This window comes from Natator depressus, chromosome 5, assembly GCF_965152275.1.
Source record: "Natator depressus isolate rNatDep1 chromosome 5, rNatDep2.hap1, whole genome shotgun sequence".
Lineage (NCBI taxonomy): Eukaryota > Metazoa > Chordata > Testudines > Cheloniidae > Natator > Natator depressus.
In genome coordinates, this window is record NC_134238.1 from 100,987,996 (window position 1) to 101,011,031 (window position 23,036).

Consider the following 23,036-nt stretch of genomic DNA (forward strand, 5'->3'; position numbering starts at 1 on the left):
CAGTGGCCCCACTGGTTGTTTGGCAGGCTTCCTGCTTCTGATGTACTTTCAAAAAAAAATTGCTATCACTTTTTGAGTCTTTGGCTAACTGTTCCTCAAATTCTTTTTTGGCCTTCCTAATTGTATTTTTACATTTCATTTGCCAGTGTTTATGCTCCTTTCCATTTTCCTCACTAGGATTTAACTTCCACTTTTTAAAGCATGCCTTTTTGCCTCTCACTGCTTCTTTTACTTTGTTGTTTAGCCATGGTGGCTCTTTTCAGGTTCTCTTACTATGTTTTTTAATTTGGGGTGTACATTTAAGTTGAGCCTCTATTACGGTGTCTTTAAAAAGTTTCCACGCAGCTTGCAGAGATTTCACTTTTGGCACTGTACCCTTTAATATCTAAAAAGAAAAGGAGTACTTTTGGCACCTTAGAGACTAACAAATTTATTTGAGCATAAGCTTTCGTGAGCTACAGCTCACTTCATCAGATGCATTCAGTGGAAAATACAGTGGGGAGATTTATATACATAGAGAACATGAAAGCTTATGCTCAAATAAATTTGTTAGTCTCTAAGGTGCCACAAGTACTCCTTTTCTTTTTGCGAATACAGACTAACACAGCTGGTACTCTGAAACCTTTAATTTCTGTTTAACTAACCTCCCTCATTTTTGTGTAGTTCCCCTTTCTGAAATTAAGTGCTGCAGTGTTGGGCCTCTTTGGTGTTTTTCCTGCCACAGGGATATTAAATTTAATTATATTATGGTCACTAGTACCAAGAGGTCCAGCTATAGTCACCTCTTGGACCAGATCCTATGCTCCACTTAGGACTAAATCAAGAATTGCCTCTCCTCTGGTGGGTTCCAGGACCAGCTGCTCCAAGAAGCAGTCATTTAAGGTGTCAAGAAACTTTATCTCTGCATCCCATCCTGAGGTGACATGTACCCAGTCAATATGGGGATAACTGAAATCCCCAATTATTATTATTGAGCTTTTTATTTTAATAGCCTCTCTAATCTCCCTGAGCATTTCACAATCACTATCACCATCCTGGTCAGGTGGTCAGTAATATATCCCTACTGCTATATTCTTATTAGTAGAGCATGGAATTTCTATCCATAGAGATTCTATGGTACAGTTTGATTCATTTACGATTTTTACTTCATTTGATTCTACGCTTTCTTTCACATATAATGCCACTCCCCCAACAGCACGACCTGTTGTGTCCTTCTGATATGTTTTGTACCCTGGTATTAATGTATCCCATTGATTATCCTCATTCCACCAAGTTTCTGTGATGCTCATTATATCAATATCCTCATTTAATACAAGTCACTCTAGTTCACCCATTTTATTATTTAGACTTCTAGCACTGGTATATAAGCACTTTAAAAATTTGTCTCCTTTTAGCTGTCTGCCATTACACAATGTAATTGAATGGGACTCTTCTTTATTTGATTGTTTCTGATCAGACCCTGCCTGTATTTTATCATTTTCCATCCTCTCATCTTCATTAGGACATAGAGATTCTTTATTAATAGATCTTCCACTAAGGGATGTCCGAACCACGTGCTCCTCCACACCTGTTAGCTTTCCCCCAGCCCTTAGTTTAAAAACTGCTCTACGACCTTTTTAAAGTTAAGTGCCAGCAATCTGGTTCCATTTTGGTTTAGTTGTAGCCCGTCCTTCCTGTATAGGCTCCCCCTTTCCCAAAAGTTTCCTGAGTTCCTAATAAATCTAAACCCCTCCTCCCTACCCCATCGTCTCATCCACGCATTGAGACCCTGCAGTTCTGCCTGTCTAACCGGCCCTTTGCGGGGAGCTGGGAGCATCTCAGAGAATGCTACCATGGAGCATTCACTCAATGTAAGGATGATAGAATTTGGCCCTTCATTTGCTGGCTGAGAAATGAAACCACAGACTGCTGTTTAACACTGAGTCATTGGATCTAAAATAAGGTCTCCAGTGAAGAAAAATGTTTGACAAATAGAAACAAATTAAAGTGTGGTTATGGTCAGAAAAGGGGCTGTGTAAAAATGCCACCTTCTTATTCATCAAATCTGCTCCCTGTATGTATCTTGAGCCATGTCACCATACACTAGAGACCTCAGTAATTTTTCCTAATTTAATAATTGACCAGTTTTTTACTCCTGCTAATAATATAGAGGTAACACATCTAAGGGAGACTGAGCTGGATTCTGTTCTCTCTTATAACAGTGACTGAGATTTGCAAAAGAGCCTAAGAGAATTAGGCACCCAAATCCCACTGAAATTCAGTGGAAGTTGGGCACCTTAACTTGCCTAGACCCATTTGAAAAACCTAACGAGAACTGTTAAACAAAGTTCCAGCTACAGAATCTTTGCTGCCAGTGCTGATGGACTAACCAGAAAGAACCTATCATGACTTTCAGATCCCACTATGATGTTTGCAGCGTTGGCAGCTGGGAAAAGACAGAGAGAGAGAGAAAGAGAGAAAGAGAAATGTTTTTCATGTAAACTAATGAAATTTGATACGGTATCCTAGAGAGACGACAAACAAGGAAACCCAAGATGCCACTTTTAGAGTCACTGTTTTGGGTATAATGATTCTTAAAGTGACTGGGTAGTTTAAGAACACAAAAAATACAGCTTGCTTTGGCAATTACAAGTAAATTACAGTTGTATAGTCAGGAAATAGGGCTGTTTAGCATACTGTGACAAAGTTCCTCCTCTACTTGGTGGGTCTTGTGCTTATTGGCGGATTTGCTCGCCTTGGAGCTTCACGGCAGCCCTCAGCTTGGCTGTTTTTCTTAACCCACAGTCCAGGTCGACTCCTCCTGTGTCTGACCAGGATTTGGGAGGATTTGGGGGGAACCCGGGCCCGCCCTCTACTCCAGGTTCCAGCCCAGGGCCCTGTGGAATGCAGCTGTCTAGAGTGCCTCCTGGAACAGCTGTGCGACAGCTACAACTCCCTGGGCTACTTCCCCATGGCCTCCTCCCAACACCTTCTTTATCCTCATCATAGGACCTTCCTCCTGGTGTCTGATAATGCTTATACACCTCAGTCCTCCAACAGTCCGCGTTCTCACTCTCAGCTCCTAGTGCCTCTTGCTCCCAGCTCCTCACACGTTCACCACAAACTGAAGTGAGCTCCTTTTTAAAACCCAGGTGCCCTGATTAGCCTGCCTTAACTGATTCTAGCAGCTTCTTGATTGGCTGCAGGTGTTCTAATCAGCCTGTCTTAATTGTCTCCAGAAGGTTCCTGATTGTTCTGGAACCTTCCCTGTTGCCTTATCCAGGGAAAAGGGACCTACTTAGCCTGGGGCTAATATATCTGCCTTCTATTACTCTCCTGTAGCCATCTGGCCCGACCCTGTCACAATACTTTTACAACAGATTCTCCTGCAGAAATACTAGAAATTTATACATTTCCTGGATCCGAAATAATTCCAATAAATCTAAAGGTGAAGAGAAGCATTTAAGCAGATTACCTTTCTGATGACAACTACTTAGTAATATCTTTGCTCCAATGAGTCATCCTGAGGGGAACTCCTCAAAGAGATGGACCTTCTTTCAAGGACATCATCAATTTCAGAATCAGTGGCTCCCTGAAAAAACCTGTCTGATTAATTTCATTGTTCATCTTCATAAGCACTGCTAATGTACCTAGCCAAAAGCAAACCTATCAGCTGTTTCCAGGGGAGTTAAAACTACTTATTACTATAAGTTCAGGGCAATAAATCTAGGAGATTGTCCTCTATACTTCCCAGCATTATTGGCTGGAATCATGTCAGTGAGATAGTAGCAAGTAACACCAGCTTCAGTAAACTCACTGGAAATATGTCTCCATATGGAAATTTTTGAAATTATGCAACAAGAACAGTTCCTGATTGATACAAGGTATAAACTGAAAATAATGGGAAGAGCAGAGACAAAATGACTACAAAAGTTTTATGAGCAGAAAAGAGCTGTAGGTACATGACTACTTTGAATGTAGGGTTCCAAAGAGGCAGTGTGGCTCAGTGGACTGAAAGGGAAGCTCTATTGCGTTCTACTCCAAGCTCTGTCATTGATTTATTGTGTGGCAAGTCACTTAAAGGTTCGGCTCAAAGTCATCTCTGGTGTAACTAAACTAAAGTATATGGAGTTATAGCAGGGATTAATGTGGCCCTGGGAAGTGGATTTGCTCACTAGAGAGTATAAATGTTGGCTCTGTTTGACTTCATGATAAACATTTTTCTAAGTGGAGTTAAGGTCAGTTACACTGGATGGCACTATAGCTATGTCTACACTACACACCGTTTTTGGCGGCATGTGGTGTACATGTAGCTATACTCCACAGTGAAAAGAACACCACGTCCACACTCTGATGTGTAGCTCCATGTGTCAGTGAAAGGCTCTGGCAGAGGCAAGGCAGTGGGGAAAGGCTTCAGCAGTGGGGCAGCAGCAGGACACTACTCTGCTAAAAATAGCAAGTGTAGAAGGAGAGGCACAGCGTGGACATGGAGAGAGCCATGTAGAGTATGTAACTCACATGCACACCCACACCCTTCAGGTGCACCTTTCCTCTACTCACCTAAGCCATGCCTCACTGTTTACACTGCTACTTATAACTATGCTATAGTGTACATGGGATGTACGCTACAGGCCGCCAAAAGAAGCATGCAGGGCCAATGCACCCTTTGTGACATCAGGGTGTGACAGCAACTGTTTGAATTTTAAGATCCAGAGTTCTTAAATATCCCAGTGAAATGAAAAGCTTGATCCTGCAACCCTTATTCATGCAAGTTCTCCTGTTGACTTCTATCATCCTGTTATGAGTTTGGTATTTATTATTAATCCCATTTTACAGGTGGATAAAGGGAGACTGAGAGAACCAATTTCACCCCTTGTGTAACTTCAGTGGGGATATTGCTATCAGTAAGGATCATATAGTTGGCCTGGGGAGAGGGCATCATGGCTCAGATATACATCCTTTCTCTTTTAGCATCAATGAAATGTATTATGTGCATTTGTTACATTAGAAATAGGCCAAACAGTGTGGAATGCTTTGAGTACCTCTGAACGGGTAGGTATTTGCGCAAGGCAGCCACGGTAAAGCAGGGCTGTGAAGTGCCAATTTATTTATTTAAAATTGCCATGGGATACTAGGCTAGATCCAGGAATGCTGGATCCCCATATTAGCAAAGAGATACCTGTCAATAAAGGCATCCAGCTGGCCACTGTGCAGGGTTAGGCTCATAAATGAACACAAGTACAGTGGCTCACACCTCAAGATAGTTCAGAGTGCTATTCATATGGACTCGCTGCAGAAGAGGTATCAAAAAAGCCTTTGTGCTTCAGCAATTGTACTGAAACCATTTCCTTTTGTTAATTCATCTCTCCATGCATTACGGAGTGTGGGTTCCAACATTATTACACCTCTTTTTATCCTAAGTCACCCTTACGTTCTCATTCCCTTCTCTGTTACAGCCATGGACACCACTGCTGCATTTGTGTAGTGTACAGAAGTGGTGGTGAGGACAGGGGTGAAAGTAACTTAAAGGACTTACCGGTACTCCGGAGTCCTCGACCAGAAGAGGCGTGGCCCCAACTGGAAGAGGCGGGCCGGGCCCTTTAAATCAAGATTTAAAGGCCCCAGGCTCCGGCTGCAGCTGGGAGCCCCGGGGCCTTTAAATCACACCCAGAGCTACCAGCTGCAGAGGTGGCTGGGAGCCCCGGGGCTCTGGGGCACTTTAAAGAGCCTGGGGCTCCGGCCGCTGCGGGGAGTCCCAGGCCCTTTAAAGCACCAGCCGGAGGAAGCTGGTCCGGTCCGGCACGGCGTACTGGCTCTTGCCGGTACACCGGACCGAACCAGACAGGCTTACTTTCACCTCTGGGTGAATACCAATGAGACAATACTTAGTCCAGACCTAGCCAGACATCTCTGGGTGAATACTCTGGATGCTGAAAACCCAGCTGTAACATTTATAAGTCACCGGGGGCAGTGGGAGGTTGAGTGGACAGAGAAACCTATAACCTGGGAAGTGCAGATAATTAGGTGACACTGTCACATCGGCACCAGCTGCTCTCAAGTTGTAATATTAATACTCACAAAGGAAAGTCTCTGCTTTGCCTGGTTTGAGGTTAGGAGATTTTGCACTCTCTTGTGGATCTTTTCCCAACTGAAATGAGGATTGGAATATAACCTGCAAAAATGTATCAAAACAGTCACATCCCAAATTCTCCTCTGTCATAAAGACATTTTATTTTTTCCGCCAAGTACCTTATTCATAATTCATAAAGAGGGTGTTTGGCCCTCTTGAAACACAAAATATGTCATGTCATTGAGAATATGACCCACGATTTAAAGGATCCACTTAAGATGGGACTCAGCAATCTTTTGGCTGTGTTTTTCTTAAGTGGATGTGTTAATACTGTACAAATGAAGAAGAGAGGAGAAACTGACATATTCTAATAACGTATCTTAACAGATATTAGTGGCCAAGGCCACAGTTCAGTAAGGCATGTGAGTAGTTCCACTGACTTCAACTCACATATTTAAAGTTACACACATATTTACATGCCCTGCTGATCTAAAGCCCAATTGGTATTTTCTTCCTTCTTCTCATTCTTTCCCTTTTCTGATCTTTCACCCCATCTTTGCCCTTCTGTATCTTTATGAACATTTTCCTCTCTCATTTTCATTTTTGTCTCCCTCACACTTATTATTTTCAAACGTGCAATCGTTTTACCGGCAGCTGGTTTCTCACAGACCACCCACTTACCTCTTCAAGCTATTTTTCTTTTTTTCTGCCATTTCCTTCAGCTTTTTATTATCTCCATTCATCTCTCGCTCACTCACCCTCTCTCCCTGCTCACATTTGGTGATACTTACTGCTCATTCCCACGCCTTCCCTTGAATTATGTTCCATTTTCCTTTTGCTGGCATTTTCTCCTCTCTCCCCCACCCCAGGTTCCCCACCTCATTCTTTCCCTCACGCTCTCCTCATTTTTCCTAACCTTTTCCCCTGTCTCTTCAAATATCTTCCTTTTCCCCACCATTCTTTTTCTCTCCCCTTTGATGCTGTCTTCTGCTCTTTTGGACCATCCCTCCTCCCCCGCACTGCATACAGCAAAATAATCCAAAGAAGCCTTCCCCTCCCCTGCTGACAGCATTCACTTCCCTGAACAAAGTGCTGTCAATCAACTATAACATCTTTAAAAGACTGCATTATAGATGGTTCTGCCACGTAACTAAATGCATAAATTAACATTATCACTGAAGCCTCCAGGCAATTTCGACATTCAGTTTAAGTCATGCCTAGTATGGTCTGCAGTGCAGGATTTGTACTCTCTTGGGCAGGACCAGTGCATTGATAACAAGTAGGAAATGACTAAGCAAAGTAAAATTTGCAGGCAATGTCAAAAGGTTAGAACAGAAGGCCAAACCTCTGGGTTCTAGCCTGCTCTGCCACTCCCTTACTTTCAGGTGAAGACACTTAACCACTGTATGCCTCAGGTACCCACTTGGTAACATGGCCTAATGCTGTTTTCCTAACTCACAGAAGAGGTGTGAGGATTAATCAATGTGCTTTAACATTACTGAGAAGTAGCGCAGCTACACCTGCTTTGACTATTATAAGCAAAGGCCAGACTGCTCCTTTATTCCTTGGGAGATAAAGTCCAGGATAAAGATGAATTTTTCTTTTGTCCAAAACCTCACATTAAAGTAAATGAACATGAAAAGCACCACAATGATTCTTCTTATAGCCAATAAACATCAACCGCCAAGGAACAACATGTATCCGTCAGCAAAGTGCAGCTCTCAGCACCATACTTCCATTATGTGCAGCAATTCAGAGAGTAACTGTGCTTTGCAACTCCAGTAAAAGAAAACAGTATTTTACAGCGCTGATCCACAAAGTGCAGAGCCAACATAGTGTCTGCAGGGCTGCACATAATGATAATGAACAGAAAGAATCCAGTTCTTTAAGTGCAGTCCACATGATCGCCAATGTTACTCTGATACCACTGTCTCAGTTTAGCCCTGCAGTATATAGCACCATAAAACTATCTCCCCAAGCTGCCATTTCATAAGTTGCCAGAAAATCACAACTTTCCAACAACAACAAAAAACACCCTTAGATTTAATGAGTTAAACTTTTCAAAATCCTATTCTGAAAAAGCTGCCTAATTCGTTTGTTTGCTCATAGAGATAACCAATCTCAGACACAAACCATGCATGTACCAATAACATTCACGCTGCTGCGTATAATGGGACAAGTTTTCAAAACATGGCCTCTACACACACAATTTTTTTTTTTTTTGCACATTGGCATCTGCAAGTGATTTCCTAATGGAAGCTCTGTCTGCATGTGCAAAATGGGCATAAAATACACTTACATTGGGTTTGAACATATAAATGATATCACTTGACACATCCAAGAGATCATGCACACACAAAAATCACATGTGCAGGCAACTGTGTGCACAAAAAGAAGCCACTTTGAAAATTTGGCCCCACAAGTTCATCTTACCCTTGTGGCCATAATCAAGAGTTTCATACGAGATTTGGAGATTTGGACTTTGCTGAGTTGGTGAAGACGGCCTCTTCCACAAAACAATCACGCTACTACACTGTGAAATAAGGGGCTGCCATTTTTCTAAGTTCCCACCCAACCTGGCTGCCCTGAACGTATCAATGATTTTAGTCAGATATTTAGGCAGTTGTCTGCCCAGAAAGAGAGGGTAGGATAGGGGCTTGAGCAGAGAACTGGTCATGCCAGAAAACCATTGGAGCAGCACGAAGGAAGGAAAGCTCTTTATTAAAGAAATAGCATGTAAAAGGATGCTTTATTCATCTAAAACACCACAGCTATTTTCGTACCTGTTGGGTTGTATAACTAAAGGGATTGGATACTTAACTTTTTGAACTTTAGGCATCTGAATATGAAAGTTTAGCCCTAATCGTCCATTTATAGTATAGTTAAAATTGTTTGAGCACCTCATCACAATCCTTTGCAATACAATTTGTCCCATCTACACAGACAAACATATTAGAGGAACCCTCTTACAACCCTGTGTTTTTCTGTTGATGATCTCTTGAAGATAAAGAGCCACCAGTGCTTTATTTTCACATGGCATGCAATGGAGGGGAATTTAGCCAACTTAAACCATCCTAAGTCTGAGGCTAGTCAGCACCTCTTTTTTCACACAGAAGCACCTATTTTCCCATCCGTTACACAGACCTATAAACAGAAAGTAAATGGAACATTATCTTTCTGGACTCTTCAGCCTATATACTACATAGAACCTAGCAGTCAGAGAATCAGTGAAAACTGGACAAGGAATACTCAGCAACGAGCCATTCCTGACAAAGACCCTGATCCAGCAAAGCACTGAAGCATGTGCTTAACGAAAAGCGTATGAGTATTCCCAGTGACTTTATTGTAGCAAAACTGAGACTACACACATGCTGACAGTTAACTACATGCTTAAGTGCTTTGCTGGATTGATGCCTAATGGGAAAATGATTTAAAAGTTATTTCGATTGATATCCAAAATACTCTGTGTACGGAGGGCTGTGGGGGGGTGGGAGGAAGGTGGTATTATCAATTATTCGGAAAGACCCAACCAGAGACGCAACTGTTCCTTAGATTTTAAGATCTTGGGGCAGGGACTGTCTTTTTGTTCTGTGTTTGTACAGCACCTAGCACAACAAGGTTCCGGTTCAATACAAATAAACAAACAAGAAGATATGTTCTTGACAATTTGTCTCAGAAAAAAGACCATTTTTTCTGTCCTGTTAAGTTTCCCATGTGCTCTCTGAAGTGTAGAGCTTTTTCCATTTCTTCTCCAAAATAATACCGAACTAGCTGCAGCCTCCTCCGATGCAACATGTGGCTGCCAACAAACTGTTCTAACCTCTGACCTGCATGTTCTGCAATGCAGGACCAGTGGACACCAAAGAAATCATTCTTCATGTACTTTTGGCAACAAATTTCCCCTTTCAGCCAAGGCAATCAACAGCCCTTAACATATTTCAGGGTGATAGGCGGACTGAACTCAGCAATGATATCAGACAACTTCTGACTATCAGGTTAAAGTAAGACTCAGACTCTATTTATAGATAGATACATTAAAGAAAGAGCAATTTAAGAAGTATGGATTGGATGAATGGATTATAAAGTGGTGTGACAAAGTTCCTCCTCTGCCTTGGTGGGTCCTGCGCTTATTGGCGGATTTGCTCGCCTCAGAGGTTCACAGCAGCCCTCAGTTTGGCCACTTTCGTGGCTCAAATCTGCTGTTCACTCAGTTAGCCTCATCACTGGCCAGCATGGGGAAAAGGAAGAAGAACAATCCCCGCAGTCTCCGCTGATCCACCTAGTGGATCAGGGAACAGGCCAGAGACCTTTCCCTCTGGTGGAACCCACAGACCAGGTCAACTCCTCCGGTATCAAGTAGGGAGTTGGGGGATGGAGCGATGGGGGGAACCCGGGCCCGCCCTCTACTCCGGGTTCCAGCCCAGGGCCCTGTGGATTGTAGCTGTCTACAGTGGCTCCTGTAACAGCTGCATGACAGCTACAACTCCCTGGGCTACTTCCCCATGGCCTCCTCCCAACACCTTCTTTATTCTCACCACAGGACCTTCCTCCTGATGTCTAATAATGCTTGTACTTCTCAGTCTTCCAGTAGTATGCCTTCTCAATCTCAGCTTCTTGCGTCTCTTGCTCCCCACACGCACACCACACACTGAAGTGAGCTCCTTTTTTAAAAACCCAGGTGCCCTGATTAGCCTGCCTGTCTTAATTCATTCTGGCAGCTTCTTGATTGGCTGCAGGTGTTCTAATTAGCCTGTCTGCCTTAATTGTTTCCAGAAAGTTCCTGATTGTTCTGGAACCTTCCCTTTTACCTTACCCAGGGAAAAGGGACCTACTTAACCTGGGCCTAATATATCTGCCTTCTAGCACTCTCTTGTAGCCATCTGGCCTGACCCTTTCACAGTGAATAGAAAGCTGGCTAGATTGTCGGGCTCAACGGATAGCGATCAGCGGTTCGATGTCTAGTTGCCAGCTGGCATCAAGCAGAGTGTCCCAGGGGTCGGTCCTGGAGCCGGTTTTGTTCAACATTTTTATTAATGATCTGGATGATGGGATGAATTGCACCCTCAGCAAGTTCGCACTAAGCTGGGGGGAGAGGTAGATACGCTGGAAGGTAGGGATAGTGTCCAGAGTGACCTAGACAAATTGGAGGATTGGGCCAAAAGAAATCTGATGAGGTTCAACAAGGACAAGTGCACAGTCCTGCACTTAGGAAGGAAGAGTCCCAGGCACTGCTACAGGCTGGGAACCGACTGGCTAAGCGGCAGTTCTGCAGAAAAGAACCTGGGGGTTACAGTAGACAAGAAGCTGGATATGAGTCAACAGTGTGCCCTTGTTGTCAAGAGGCCCAACGGCATATTGGGCTGCAGTAGTAGGAGCATTGCCAGCTGATCGAGGGAAGTGATTATTCCCCTCTATTCGGCACTGGTGAGGCCACACCTGGAGTATTGTGTCCAGATTTGGGCCCCCCACTACAGAATGGATGTGGACAAATTGGACAGAGTCCAGCGGAGGGCAACAATAATGATTAGGGGGCTGAGGCATATGACTTATGAGGACTGAGGGAACTGAGGTCATTTAGTCTGCAGAAAAGAAGAGCGAGGAGGGATTTGATAGCAGCCTTCAACTACCTGAAGGGGGGTTCCAAAGAGGATGGAGCTCAGCTGTTCTCAGTGGTGGCAGATGACAGAACAAGAAGCAATGGTCTCAAGTTGCAGTGGGGGAGGTCTAGGCTGGATATTAGGAAACACTATTTCACTAGGAGGGTGGTGAAGTACTGGAATGGTTTACCTAGGGAGGTGGTGGAATCTCCATCCTGAGAGGTTTTTAAGGGCCAGCTTGACAAAGCCCTAACTGGGATGATTTAGTTGGTGCTGGTCCTGCTTTGAGCAGGGGATTGGACTAGATGACCTCCTGAAGTCTCTTCCAACCCTAATATTCTATGATTCTATGGTTCTATGATTGAAAAGATTGGGACTGTTCAGTTTTAAAAGTCAAATACCTTGGGCCATGACAGAGGTATAAAGACTAGTGAATGGTGCAGAGAAGACAAATCCTAGCTACTCTTTCTCACAATATAAGAACAAGGTGGGCAGTCAGTGAAGCTTAAAGGCAACAAATTTAAAGCTGATGAAAGTAAATACATTTGTTGTCTGTTTGTTTTTCACACAATGGATCAGTTGTGTGTGGGACTGATTGCTACTAGATATTATTGAGGTCAAAAGCGCATTTTTAAGGTTAATATGAACATCCAGTTACATTAGGTATGATTTAAAAGATCTTTACAGTACATAAATCTCACGTATCAGAACATAAGCCATTAACCATTAATTGACTGGGGTTAGGAAGAAACTTTTTCTATTAATGTATTTTTCCCCAATTGTTCATAATGCGGTTCTTGTACCTTCCTCTCAAGTATCTGGTATTAGTCACTGTCAGAGACAGGATATACTAGACTCGAAGAACCACTGGTTTGTTGCTGTATTGCTGTTCCTAAGTTCCCATACTTGTTCTCACAGGTCTATATCTTTCAATAATCACTCTGAGTACTGTCAAAATGATCCACAGAAACATATCTGAGAGTCACAAACTCAACACCCTTAGAAAGTAGCTTGAATGTGAATGTTTTTGGTCATTCAACATCTCTGCTCCTACTTACAGCACTATGTCACTCAATTACAGATTTTTAAAAAGGATCAATACCTTTGTTGCAGAGGAGAGTGACTCCGAACAGGACTAGGTGATCTGTAATGTGGGGAGGTGGCAAATGATGCTGTGCGGTGAAACGTCAAATCTCCTTGAGTAGGAGAACTGCCAGGGTAATTTACAAGTTCATCTGTTTCAAGAGATGATGAATCATGTTCAGATGTGGTCTGTTCATCCGGTTCCCTGATAACCTGTGGAACAAAGAAACATTTTTCTTAGTTAGAAAGGACACAGGGAGGAGGGGAAAGGGGGGAGAGAGAGAAGGAGAGGAAGGGAGCAAACAGTGACAGTCTGCAGTATTTTGTTGCAATGAAGAGGGGGTGGGGAATATCAGGCTGAAGTTGAAAACTCATAATGCCATATGTATAAAAGGACAGTTTTAAGTATGAGCAAACCCTAGATCTGGACAGGTAAATGGGAACACTTCAAAAATCTGGACCAAACAGAAGCTCTGATTAGTTGTGAGCCACATTTTCTAATAATAAGCAGAATCTATCACGCTGTTGGACAGCTAACCATTAGTCACTAACAAAGGCTAATAAAAGTCAATATTTCAGCCAGTCAGAAACAAGTTTATCTGTGAAAATGCAGCGTAGCGTAGGATCAGATAAGCAAGCTATTTCTACCATAAAGCTCTAAACCTTAATTGTGCTGTATTAGAATGAAGCTCCTTCCCACACAGTCAGTCATCTTAACTTTTGATGTTGCAAGAGATTAAGTAGAAAAACAACACAAAGTGGGGCAGTGAAAAAGGCCTATAAACAACCCGCACCTGCCAGTTGGGAATTTGCCAGTTGGGAGTTTTTTGTAATATCGACTTCAAGGTGCTTGTGATAGGACAACAAAGAGGTCTATCTATAGAGCTTATAATTAAATACTGGGCCAGAGCTTGTGCAACAATGTCACTCCAAGCAAACAACTCCATTCTCTCAGTCCCTGAAGCAGTCCGACTTTGGATACTGCTCTTCAGTTCTCTGGCTAGAACCCAACAGAAATCTTGTAGAATCCAAACCTGTTGCAATGTGATGTGTCAAATTCTGTCCCAGTTATACCCATCCAACACACCTCACTGGAGTAATGACATTGCTCGGTAATAAGGAGAACAGAATTTGGCACACTTTCTCTAGAAGAGCCACATGGGGCACAAGTACCTCATTCAATTGTTTGCCACAAAAATGTACCTGTAAGACACTTTCCCATTTACTGTTCAAACAAGTCAGTGATGAAGCAGTGTAACACAATTCAACAACAGACAGGGTGACTTCCAAATGAGCTCACTCATCAGATATTATGCTATGGAGAAAGACTCAGGGGCACTGTAAAAGGGCAAAACTTTTACTTCACTCGTAATGCAGCACAAGCACAACAGATTTTGGTCCAAACTCACCCCATCCCTGGCGTTTGCATTTATTCTTAACTAATGCAAGGGCTGAGGCAAATCTTAGCCCGAGCTCCTTCCTGAGCAGCCTAAGCTTCAGGATCCTCCCTGTAATAGCTCTGGTCAACCCATGTGACTCTCTCTTGGCTCAGAGAACTCCTCCTTAGTCTTTTACATTCCTGAGGTCAAGCTAATGAGCTCCTCCTAGCCTAGCTACCAGGGCAAGTCAGCTCGATCGTTTTGCTCCCCTGCACATGGTCCTGTGTGCTGACACCTGGTCATGGATGCTGATGGATAAGCTAGTCTCTGATCACAGTCTTTTTTATTCTATGGGTAGATTGTAGTGCTAGGAACTAACACTGATAGTGCTATCTTGATTAAACCAGGTAAATGTGGTGCACCTTTCCATAATGCACCTCAATCCTGATCCAAAATGACCACATCTATTTCAACCCCATACATCTCTTTTGAGCCAAGACTTCTGACTGTGCAAGACAGCCTGGTGTTTTTGTTTTATGGGCAGATGGGAACCAGGGTGAGAACAACAAACTCATTTCCTCTAGTAATCTAAAGCAGGATTTAAAGCTATCTCTCCAGAGATGAAGGACACATACAGCTAATCCCCTGGACACCTCTCCCTTCTCCCCTTTAGTACAACAGGCAAATTCTCTAAGCTAGCCAGAACACGGCAAGTGAGTAAGAGTGCAGCACACTAGTACACCTATCTGTGGCATGACTATCCAATAGCTAAAATAATTACATTTACATCAGTCACTTGGGACAATAGAAATAAAGTCACTATAACAGAACAGTGTCATAGGATCAGCATCTCCTTTTCTGGAAACAAATGATTTTCCTATGCCTCAACATTCATCTAATAGCAGCAGATCGTTATCCTTTCACCATGTTCTATTCCATTCATATTCTCTTTCAATCATTCTATAAGAACAGGAATGGCTCTGGATTAGGGATTTTGCAGAATCTTAACCTTCAGCTGTATTATACTCTATCTATACAACATCATTTTGGATCAACGGAGAGCAAGGAGGTGAGGAAGGGTTCTCTGATCTAATATCTGTTATACATCATGAATTATGAAATTGATATTTAGGGAGAAAAACAACCAGCATTTATTAACAATGCACACTTTATTCATATCATAGATCACTTTTCAAGAGCCATTTTATTTAGAGAAGAGTAAAAAGTGAGCATTGGAGGGCACTTTTTGACTCCTAGCCTAGAACTGGTAATAGGATATGGAACTTTCCACCTCTCGGTTAATCTGGCTAGCTTGGTGATGACTGACAGTCGTCAGTATCTGATGGCTGTTTGATGGTCTGTGTGACATGATTTGGTCTGATCTTTTGTGAACTAGTGTCAAAATCAGAAAAAAATATAATCACAATGGGCAAAGTAAATTACCTACTACAGTGGCCAATGATTGAATGGGAATGGAGAATGGGCAACCTTTTTCCCTCCGATGTGATCTTAGATTTTGGCACATTGGTAGGATTAAATATTTCAAAGTGAATTTAGTACTGGTGAAAGGTGGTAGACTGGGAGCACCGGAGATGGAGATGTGTATTGCAGAACAGTAATGCAAACCCTCCGGTGCTATCCTACCGACGTGCCTGAACCCAGATGTGTAGAGACCATGTAGGAGTGAGATAGTTCAAATTTATTTCTTGGCCTTTCTGCTAAAGTTGCTGAGAACCATATCAACCAGAGTGGCAGCGGCTTTTTTTATGTGAATACCAGTCCAAACTGAGACTATTAACTAATTTCACAGAGACATACAGTAGCTTACCAAACAGCTATCAGATAGTAATGATTTCCTGTTAATACTGCTCTGAGATTGAATTGAATTGATGACTTCAGGACAAATGGCGCCATATTCCATTATTAAAACTGTATGTTTGTCTAGGCTATGATTTCTATTATAGTAGATTTCCATGTCGGTTTGTCACAGCCTTGATATCTAAAGTCATGGGTCTTTGTCACCCTGGCCAGATCTCTAGTGCAGTAGATTCTTCTAAGGAATTTTACAAATTTGGCTCCGTAGATGTCCAGTGTAATGATGTCTGGGTAACTGGCCTGATTTTTAAATAGTTTCAACCTATTTTTATGGCAAAATAAAGATTTTTTTCTGAAAACAATGTGACCTGTAACTTTTTGACATTGTATTCTATAAATTTGTGAGTTTTTTTCTCGCAATAACCAGAGCAGGGCTTTTCTCATAATTTCCCATTACAGATAACCAGACTTAGCCATTACTGTCCCCTGAGCCATCAACTCCCCTCATTTAATTTTCTTTTTAAAATATGTAGATTAAACTACTAACAGAAGAGATGTAATTTTACAGTTATTTTTTAAATTACCTTAACTGAGGCATTTGATGCTTCACAGCTATCAAAAGATAAAGCTAAAAGAAAAAAGACATTTCAATGACTGATTATTAGCAGTTACTCTTACATTACGACTTTCACTGTTCATCCACATATTAGCACTGAACTCAGAACGTAATCACAAGATGATTAAAAATGTTCCTGGTAGAGCATAAGAATATAAGAGCTGCCATACTGGGTCAGACCATCTTGCCCGGTACCCTGTCTCTGACAGTGGCCAGTACCAGAGCTTCAAGGAGAGTACAGAGGGGCATGGATCAGCGTTCATGTCACACTCCCCGTCAGTACCCAGCCTGGGCCAGGGAAACAAATGATCCAACCAAGCAGACCAAATCTGGTGATGAATCCTGGTCAGGTGCGACTTGAGGCATGTTGCACATACATTAAGAAGAAGGGGGAGTGTACACAACAGAGCAATTATGGAGTGATCCACACCTGTCTTGCACACCTGGTAGGAAAAGGTTTAGGGTCACACCAAGCATGGTGTTCTATCCCTGACCATCTTGGTTTAAAGCCACAGATGGACCTATCCTCCATGAACTTATCCAGTTCTTTTCTGAATCCAGTTATACTTCTGGCCATCACAACATCCCAAAGCAACGAATCCCATAGTTTAGCTGTGTGCTGTGTGAAAAAGTACTTCCTTTTGTTTGCATTACACCTGCTGCCTATTAATTTAATGGGGTGACCCCTGGTTCTTGTATTGTGGTAAAGGGTAAACAACACTTCTCTATTGACTTTTTCCACACGCCATAATTTTATAGACCTCTATCATATTCCCCCTTAGTCATCTCTTTTCTAAGCTGAAAAGCCCTAATCTTTTTAGACTCTCCTTATAGGGAAGCCATTCCATACCCTTGATCATCTTTGTGGCCCTACTTTAAACTTTTTCCAGTTCCACTATATCCTGTTTGAGATATGGCAACCAGAACTGGACACAGTATTCAAGGTGGCATTATGGTATTTTCTGGCTTATTTTCTATCCCTTCCTTAATAGTTCCTAACATACTGTCAGCCTTTTTGACTATTGCTGTGCACTGAGAGGAAGTTTTCAGAGAACACCCATGGTGACTCCAAGATCTCTTTCTTGGGCGGCAATAGCTAATTTAGAATCCATCATTGTATTTGTAAAGTTGGGATTATTTTTTCCAATATGCATTACTTTGCACTTATCAATGTTGAATTTCATCTGCCATTTTCTTCTCCAGTCACCCATTTTTGTGAGATCCCTCTGTAACTCACTGCCACTGACATTTTCTACAGCCTGATATAACAGTCGTAATTTAAAACCTCCCATTGGTCAAAGGAATTGCAACAGATGACCTAGTCTCTTTAGATCACCAACTGCAGAAGTAATACATAGTGTAGTGATTCTCAGCCAGGGATCTGGGGACCCCTGGGAAGCTGCGAGCAGGTTTCAGGGTGTCTGCCAAAATAAAGCAGAGAGCAGGGCCCGTGTTAGATTTGCTGGATCCCACAGCAGAAAGCTGAAGCCCGAGTCCCACCACCTGGGGCAGAGGCCAAAGCCCAAGCAACTTAGCTTCATGGACTCCCTGTGGCGTGGGGCCTGAGACAATTGCCCTGCTTGCCACCTGCTAACACCAGCTCTGGCTTTTTATCTACGGGATATGCAAAAACCAGTTGTTGTGGCACAGATGGGTGGTGGAGTTTTTATAGCATGATGTGCGGGCGGGGGGGGGGCTCAGAAAGAAAAAGATTGAGAACCCCTGACAGTAGATATGTTGAGGTTAATTCAAATGACCAAGAAACTGAAATATTATGGTCCAGCTTCGCTCCTTCTCAAACATCCGTTTGGCACAGAGAGGAGGAGCTGCCAAGATCAGGGAGGGGGATCTGAATGTCAGACTTTGTTCTCTCCATCCTGTGAACTATTACTAATGAGAAAGGCTCTAGCGGCACTTAAGTTTTGTCAGGTGAAATGCATTGGAGGATCATATCCTCAGTCCTACCTGTGATGGCTCTGCAGGGCTAACAGGAGCAAAGAGAACTATAAACATAGCATTGTTAATAAATGCAACAGATATGACTCTCACTACACTAAAGGAAATATCTGAGTAAGAAGGTAGCATTTTTACAAAGTCACTTTTCCGAGTAGAAGTTCACTGCTATCAGTGACTATTTGAAGAAGTTCCCCTTTGAGTATATGGCTTTATTTCTTTGCCCAATATGCTGATTACTTGATGAATATTCAGCTTGTGACAAGGATCAGAACAAAGAATACGAAAAATTATAGATTTCATGGCCTCAGGGGGCCTGATCCAAAGCACGTTGCAGACAATCGGAGTATTTCTACTGATTTCAATGGCCTTTGGATAAGTCCCTTAGAGAAAAGACTTCCTGACAGTGGTAGCACATAATAATGGAGAAGAAGAGGTAATGTTGGTCTGTGGACAACAACTCTTTCCTTCAAAAAAGCATACTACTAAACAAGAGAGAAATCAGCTCCCATGCTAAACTGTCATGCAGTAGTGATGTGTACTGTACAACAGCAGCCATGGTCTTCTACCCCAGCAATGGCTGTAATTCAGCTGTGAGCACATTTCTGCATTTCAGGCCAGATTCTGCTCCCCTTACTCACTCCAAGTAGTGCTTCACTCCGCAAACAGCCCCTTTGGAATGGGAGTGGCAGAATGCAGTCCATAGTTTGCAAACATCTTTACAATTAGGATAAATGGTGCTACTACTTCTATAATAAATTTATGAAAAACAAATTTTAAGTACCTTGTTTCAATTGAAATTCAAGCGAATTCCTTGCTGAGCTCACATTTTGTTTTGGATTTCGATAAGGTAACTGTGATGAAGTTTTTTCACCAAATGGGTTAGAACTGTCTACCTAAAATGAAAGATATATAGTATGTGAGGTAATATCTTCTATTGTACCAACTTCTGTTAGTGGAAGGGACAAGCTTTTGAGCTCCACAGAGCTCTTCTTCAGGTCTGGAGAAGGTTAGCAGAGGTCCAAGCTAAATACAAGGTGGGACTGATTGCTAGGTTCACACATGCTGTAGGAAACCACTTAAAATGAAGTAGGCCAATGGAGGGTTATTAGACAGCAGGGTGTGTCACAAACAGTTGTCATGGGCCATAAAACCAGTGTCTCTATTCATATATTCAGCATGTGACAACAATCAGAAACACTGCAAACAACTATCTAAAATGAAGGAATAATATGAAGTTGCTATTTTTATTCTGTGAAAACTAGGACTGGACATGAACATATTTGCAGCTTCTTACAGTCTATAAAGAAAAGAATAAAAAAAAATGTTCTTCCCTCCCTCCCTCCCTTTCTTTCTTTCTTTCGTTCACAACTACAAAAATAAACAAAAGAGGAGAACAATATACACAGCACAGTGCAGACATTTCAGCAAAACCCCCTAGTCTAAAAAACACTGGGAATTCTGACATTACTGATGCTTTTAGAATAAGGAAATGACCAGTACGTAGACATCATCTTGTTATAAAAGAGGTAGTGGATGTGGCACTAGAACTTTTGAGTTTTCTTTTAAATTTGTGGTTAGGACAGTTTTGAAAAATGCTTTCATCTTCATGGGGACTCAAAAAATCTTTCATCTTCATGGAACAGGGAACTCAAACAATATGCCCTTCATGGATTGCAACAGGGTATCTATAGGAATTTAAAACATTATAAACGACCATTTAAAATAAAGTAAAACTACACATTGGGGAAAATGATACATAGATAATTTAGTGGATTGGCTGGGGTGTTTAGATAGATCTGTCTGTGTGTCTCTCTCTGCCAGGATCTAATTTAGGCTTCTCTACAATGCACATCATCTTAACATATAAAAATACTGAGATACAGCACTTTTGAATCCCCCCCTCGCCCTTTTCCATATATATATATATACACCTCACATGGGCACTGTGATGCTTAATTGGCTAGTGTTTGTAGAGTACTTTGAGATCTTCAGATGAAAGGCCCCATCAGTTCAAAGCCCAGGGAAATCAACGGAAGTCTTCCCACTGACTTGAATGTTCTCTAGATTCGCCATTTAAGAAGTCCAACGTAGAAAAAAATGGGGTTTGTTATACCTTGCTACACCAATGGCCCATCTAGTCCTATGTCCTGTCTCTGAGAATGGCCAGCACTGGATGCTTCAGAGGAAGGTGGAAGAAACCTTATGATGAACCATGAAGGAAAAACCTGCCCCAGAAGGACAGCTTCTTCCTAACCCCAGACAGCTAGTGGTTTGTTTATGGCCTAAAGAATGAGGGTTTAAGTCTCTTATAATTTTTATCCCATCTAAATGTAACTTTGGATGTAATTATTAATGATACAAATGTCTAATCTTTTACTGAATCTGCTAACTAGCTGACCTCAATGCTATTTGGTGGAAGTGAGTTCCACAGATCAATTAAGCATTTCTTTTTACATTTAAAATTTGCTGCTGGTTAATTTCTTTGGGTCTCCTCTTGATCTAGCTTTCTGAGGAAGGATAACAGGAGCACCCAATTTACTCTCATATCATCACACACACAAAAAAAACCCCTCAGTACAGCGATTTTAAGACTTACATGTCTAACAACAAATGGCGGCCTGGTTTCAGCATCCAGTTTGTATCCAACAGACCCCAGGCTTAACCTTGACTGCTGCAGTTGGTTTTCTTTGCAGAGCTGACATAGGTGCTTTGTAGCATTTGGAGATGGAGAGCGGGATCTTAATAATCTTGTAAGGCTCTTACAGATCTTATTATCCTTTTTCTTTGTTGTCTTACATCGTGCTGGTGAAATGCTCCTTCGCCTGGGTGATACAGATGCAGATCTTTGTGTCCTCATTCTGTTTCTGCCCTGCTAGATAAATTAATTGTCTCATAAAGTAATTATCCAAGCAGAAACATGTACAAGCTATTTGCAAACCTCTCTGTAAAAGACAATCGGCTGAGCAGGGTTTAAAGTCAACAGGAGGCTTCTACACATCTGAGAGCAGACTATGGCTCTATGTGGCTACAAATTAAAACTGGGGAATCTGTGACTGTGCTGAGAAGTGACAGAAAGTCAATAACAGAAAGAAGGGAGCAGGGACTCATGCCTATCTTTTTTATTCATTTTACCTTTGTTTGACAATTTCTCATACAGGGCTTGATACTGTGAAATGCTGAGTGCCCTCTGTGTGGTGCTCAGTAATCCCAACTTCTGCTGAATTCAACTGGAGTTAAGAGCATCTCTAAAGAAGCATTCAGCAGCTCAACGGATTGAGACCCAAAATCAAAATCCCGAGGTCATGACTTCAATGAGACCTTGCTTGAGTAAGGACCTGAGCATTTGGCTCCAAAGAAGCAGTAATTCTGAATGAGCCAAATTCTGCAACCTTTAATTGAAAAAACTCCCTTGACTTCAGTGAGAACTTTGTTCCAGAAAGGACTGCAAAATTTGGACCATAAAGAATAATTATCTGGTAATGTACCTAACCCTGCTGGTGCAGAGGAACAAATGACACTGGAGATTGTGTCTTGGCTAGTTGGTTATAGCACAATCCAGAGAAACTGAAGCTATGTTGGGGGGGATGGGGGCGAAGCAAGCAGAAGAAACAGCAACCAACAGCATGCAAAAATGAAACACTCACAGCCAGAAGCAAACCATTCTCAGTAAAGGCCCATGGGTCAGGGAAATCCTTCCCACCAGAGATCACGATCAGCCCAAGTCTAGCCTCTTTTAGGAGACAATGCAAGCCCCATTTTTTGTGTTGCCCTTTTCCAGAATAATCAGCAACATCCTCCTGACAACAATCACCAAGTAATGAGACCCTTGTCATAGCAGGTGAACTGAGAGAAGAATAAAGAGATTTTGCCTTTCAGTGCAGAATCGGTGTGATTCTTATTTCTGTCAGGTACTTAAATGCAATGGTGACAGGTGTACTGTGACAGATTAGATCAAACATTCATGTTTCTGTCCATGTTTGTGTGCTTTAATTAAAATACTTACATAAAACTGCTTTCTGTTTTGAAGTGGAAGCTCAGTAATGGTTGTTCTTGTGGAAAACTCAATTTTTGGTGCAATTCCCTTAAAAATAATAAAGAGATGAAATCACTAAAAATAATGTCATGGTGCAGGTGTTACAGTTTTACAGAGATAAGCAACAGCACCTCTAATTCAGTGACATTTCCTCAAGCTTCTTAATCATTATTTCAGAATCAGAAGTGACTAGAGGAAATACTAAAACCAAAAAGGGGTAATAGCAGACAGCAAAATGAGAATGAACTTGCAATGCAATATGGCAGAAAAAAGAAGCAAAGTGCTCTTAGATTGCATATTCAGGTAACACGATATTGAGCAGGGAGGCAACGGACCCTCTTTATGGACCTAATCTTTGCAAAGTGGGGAAAGATGATGGTTGAGGCCAACAATGTAGAAAAATATGTAAGACACTAACACAATCCCAGAGAGATATCCCATTCCTCAAAGAACAAGAGCTGGGATGAAATGGGAGAATAATTCTTTTTATAGATTTGAGAAGGCAGGC

General features: G+C 42.0%; 1 protein-coding gene across 4 annotated transcripts in view; it reads right to left on the reverse strand.

The window, feature by feature from the left end:
- SPATA6L (spermatogenesis associated 6 like) overlaps positions 1-23,036 on the reverse strand; it is a 141,325-nt gene that overhangs the window by 104,172 nt on the left and 14,117 nt on the right. For 2 of the 4 annotated variants that reach the window (XM_074953309.1, XM_074953310.1), the window contains exons 6-12: positions 22,499-22,576; positions 21,092-21,367; positions 19,277-19,388; positions 16,508-16,551; positions 12,749-12,942; positions 6,058-6,151; positions 3,455-3,571 (exon numbers count right to left, since the gene is read on the reverse strand). In XM_074953309.1, the coding sequence (XP_074809410.1) occupies positions 3,473-3,571; positions 6,058-6,151; positions 12,749-12,942; positions 16,508-16,551; positions 19,277-19,388; positions 21,092-21,367; positions 22,499-22,576 (897 nt within the window). In that variant the 3' untranslated portion in view covers positions 3,455-3,472. The remainder of the gene's footprint in view (positions 1-3,454; positions 3,572-6,057; positions 6,152-12,748; positions 12,943-16,507; positions 16,552-19,276; positions 19,389-21,091; positions 21,368-22,498; positions 22,577-23,036) is intronic. The other 2 variants (XM_074953311.1, XM_074953312.1) reach the window with 2 other exon arrangements.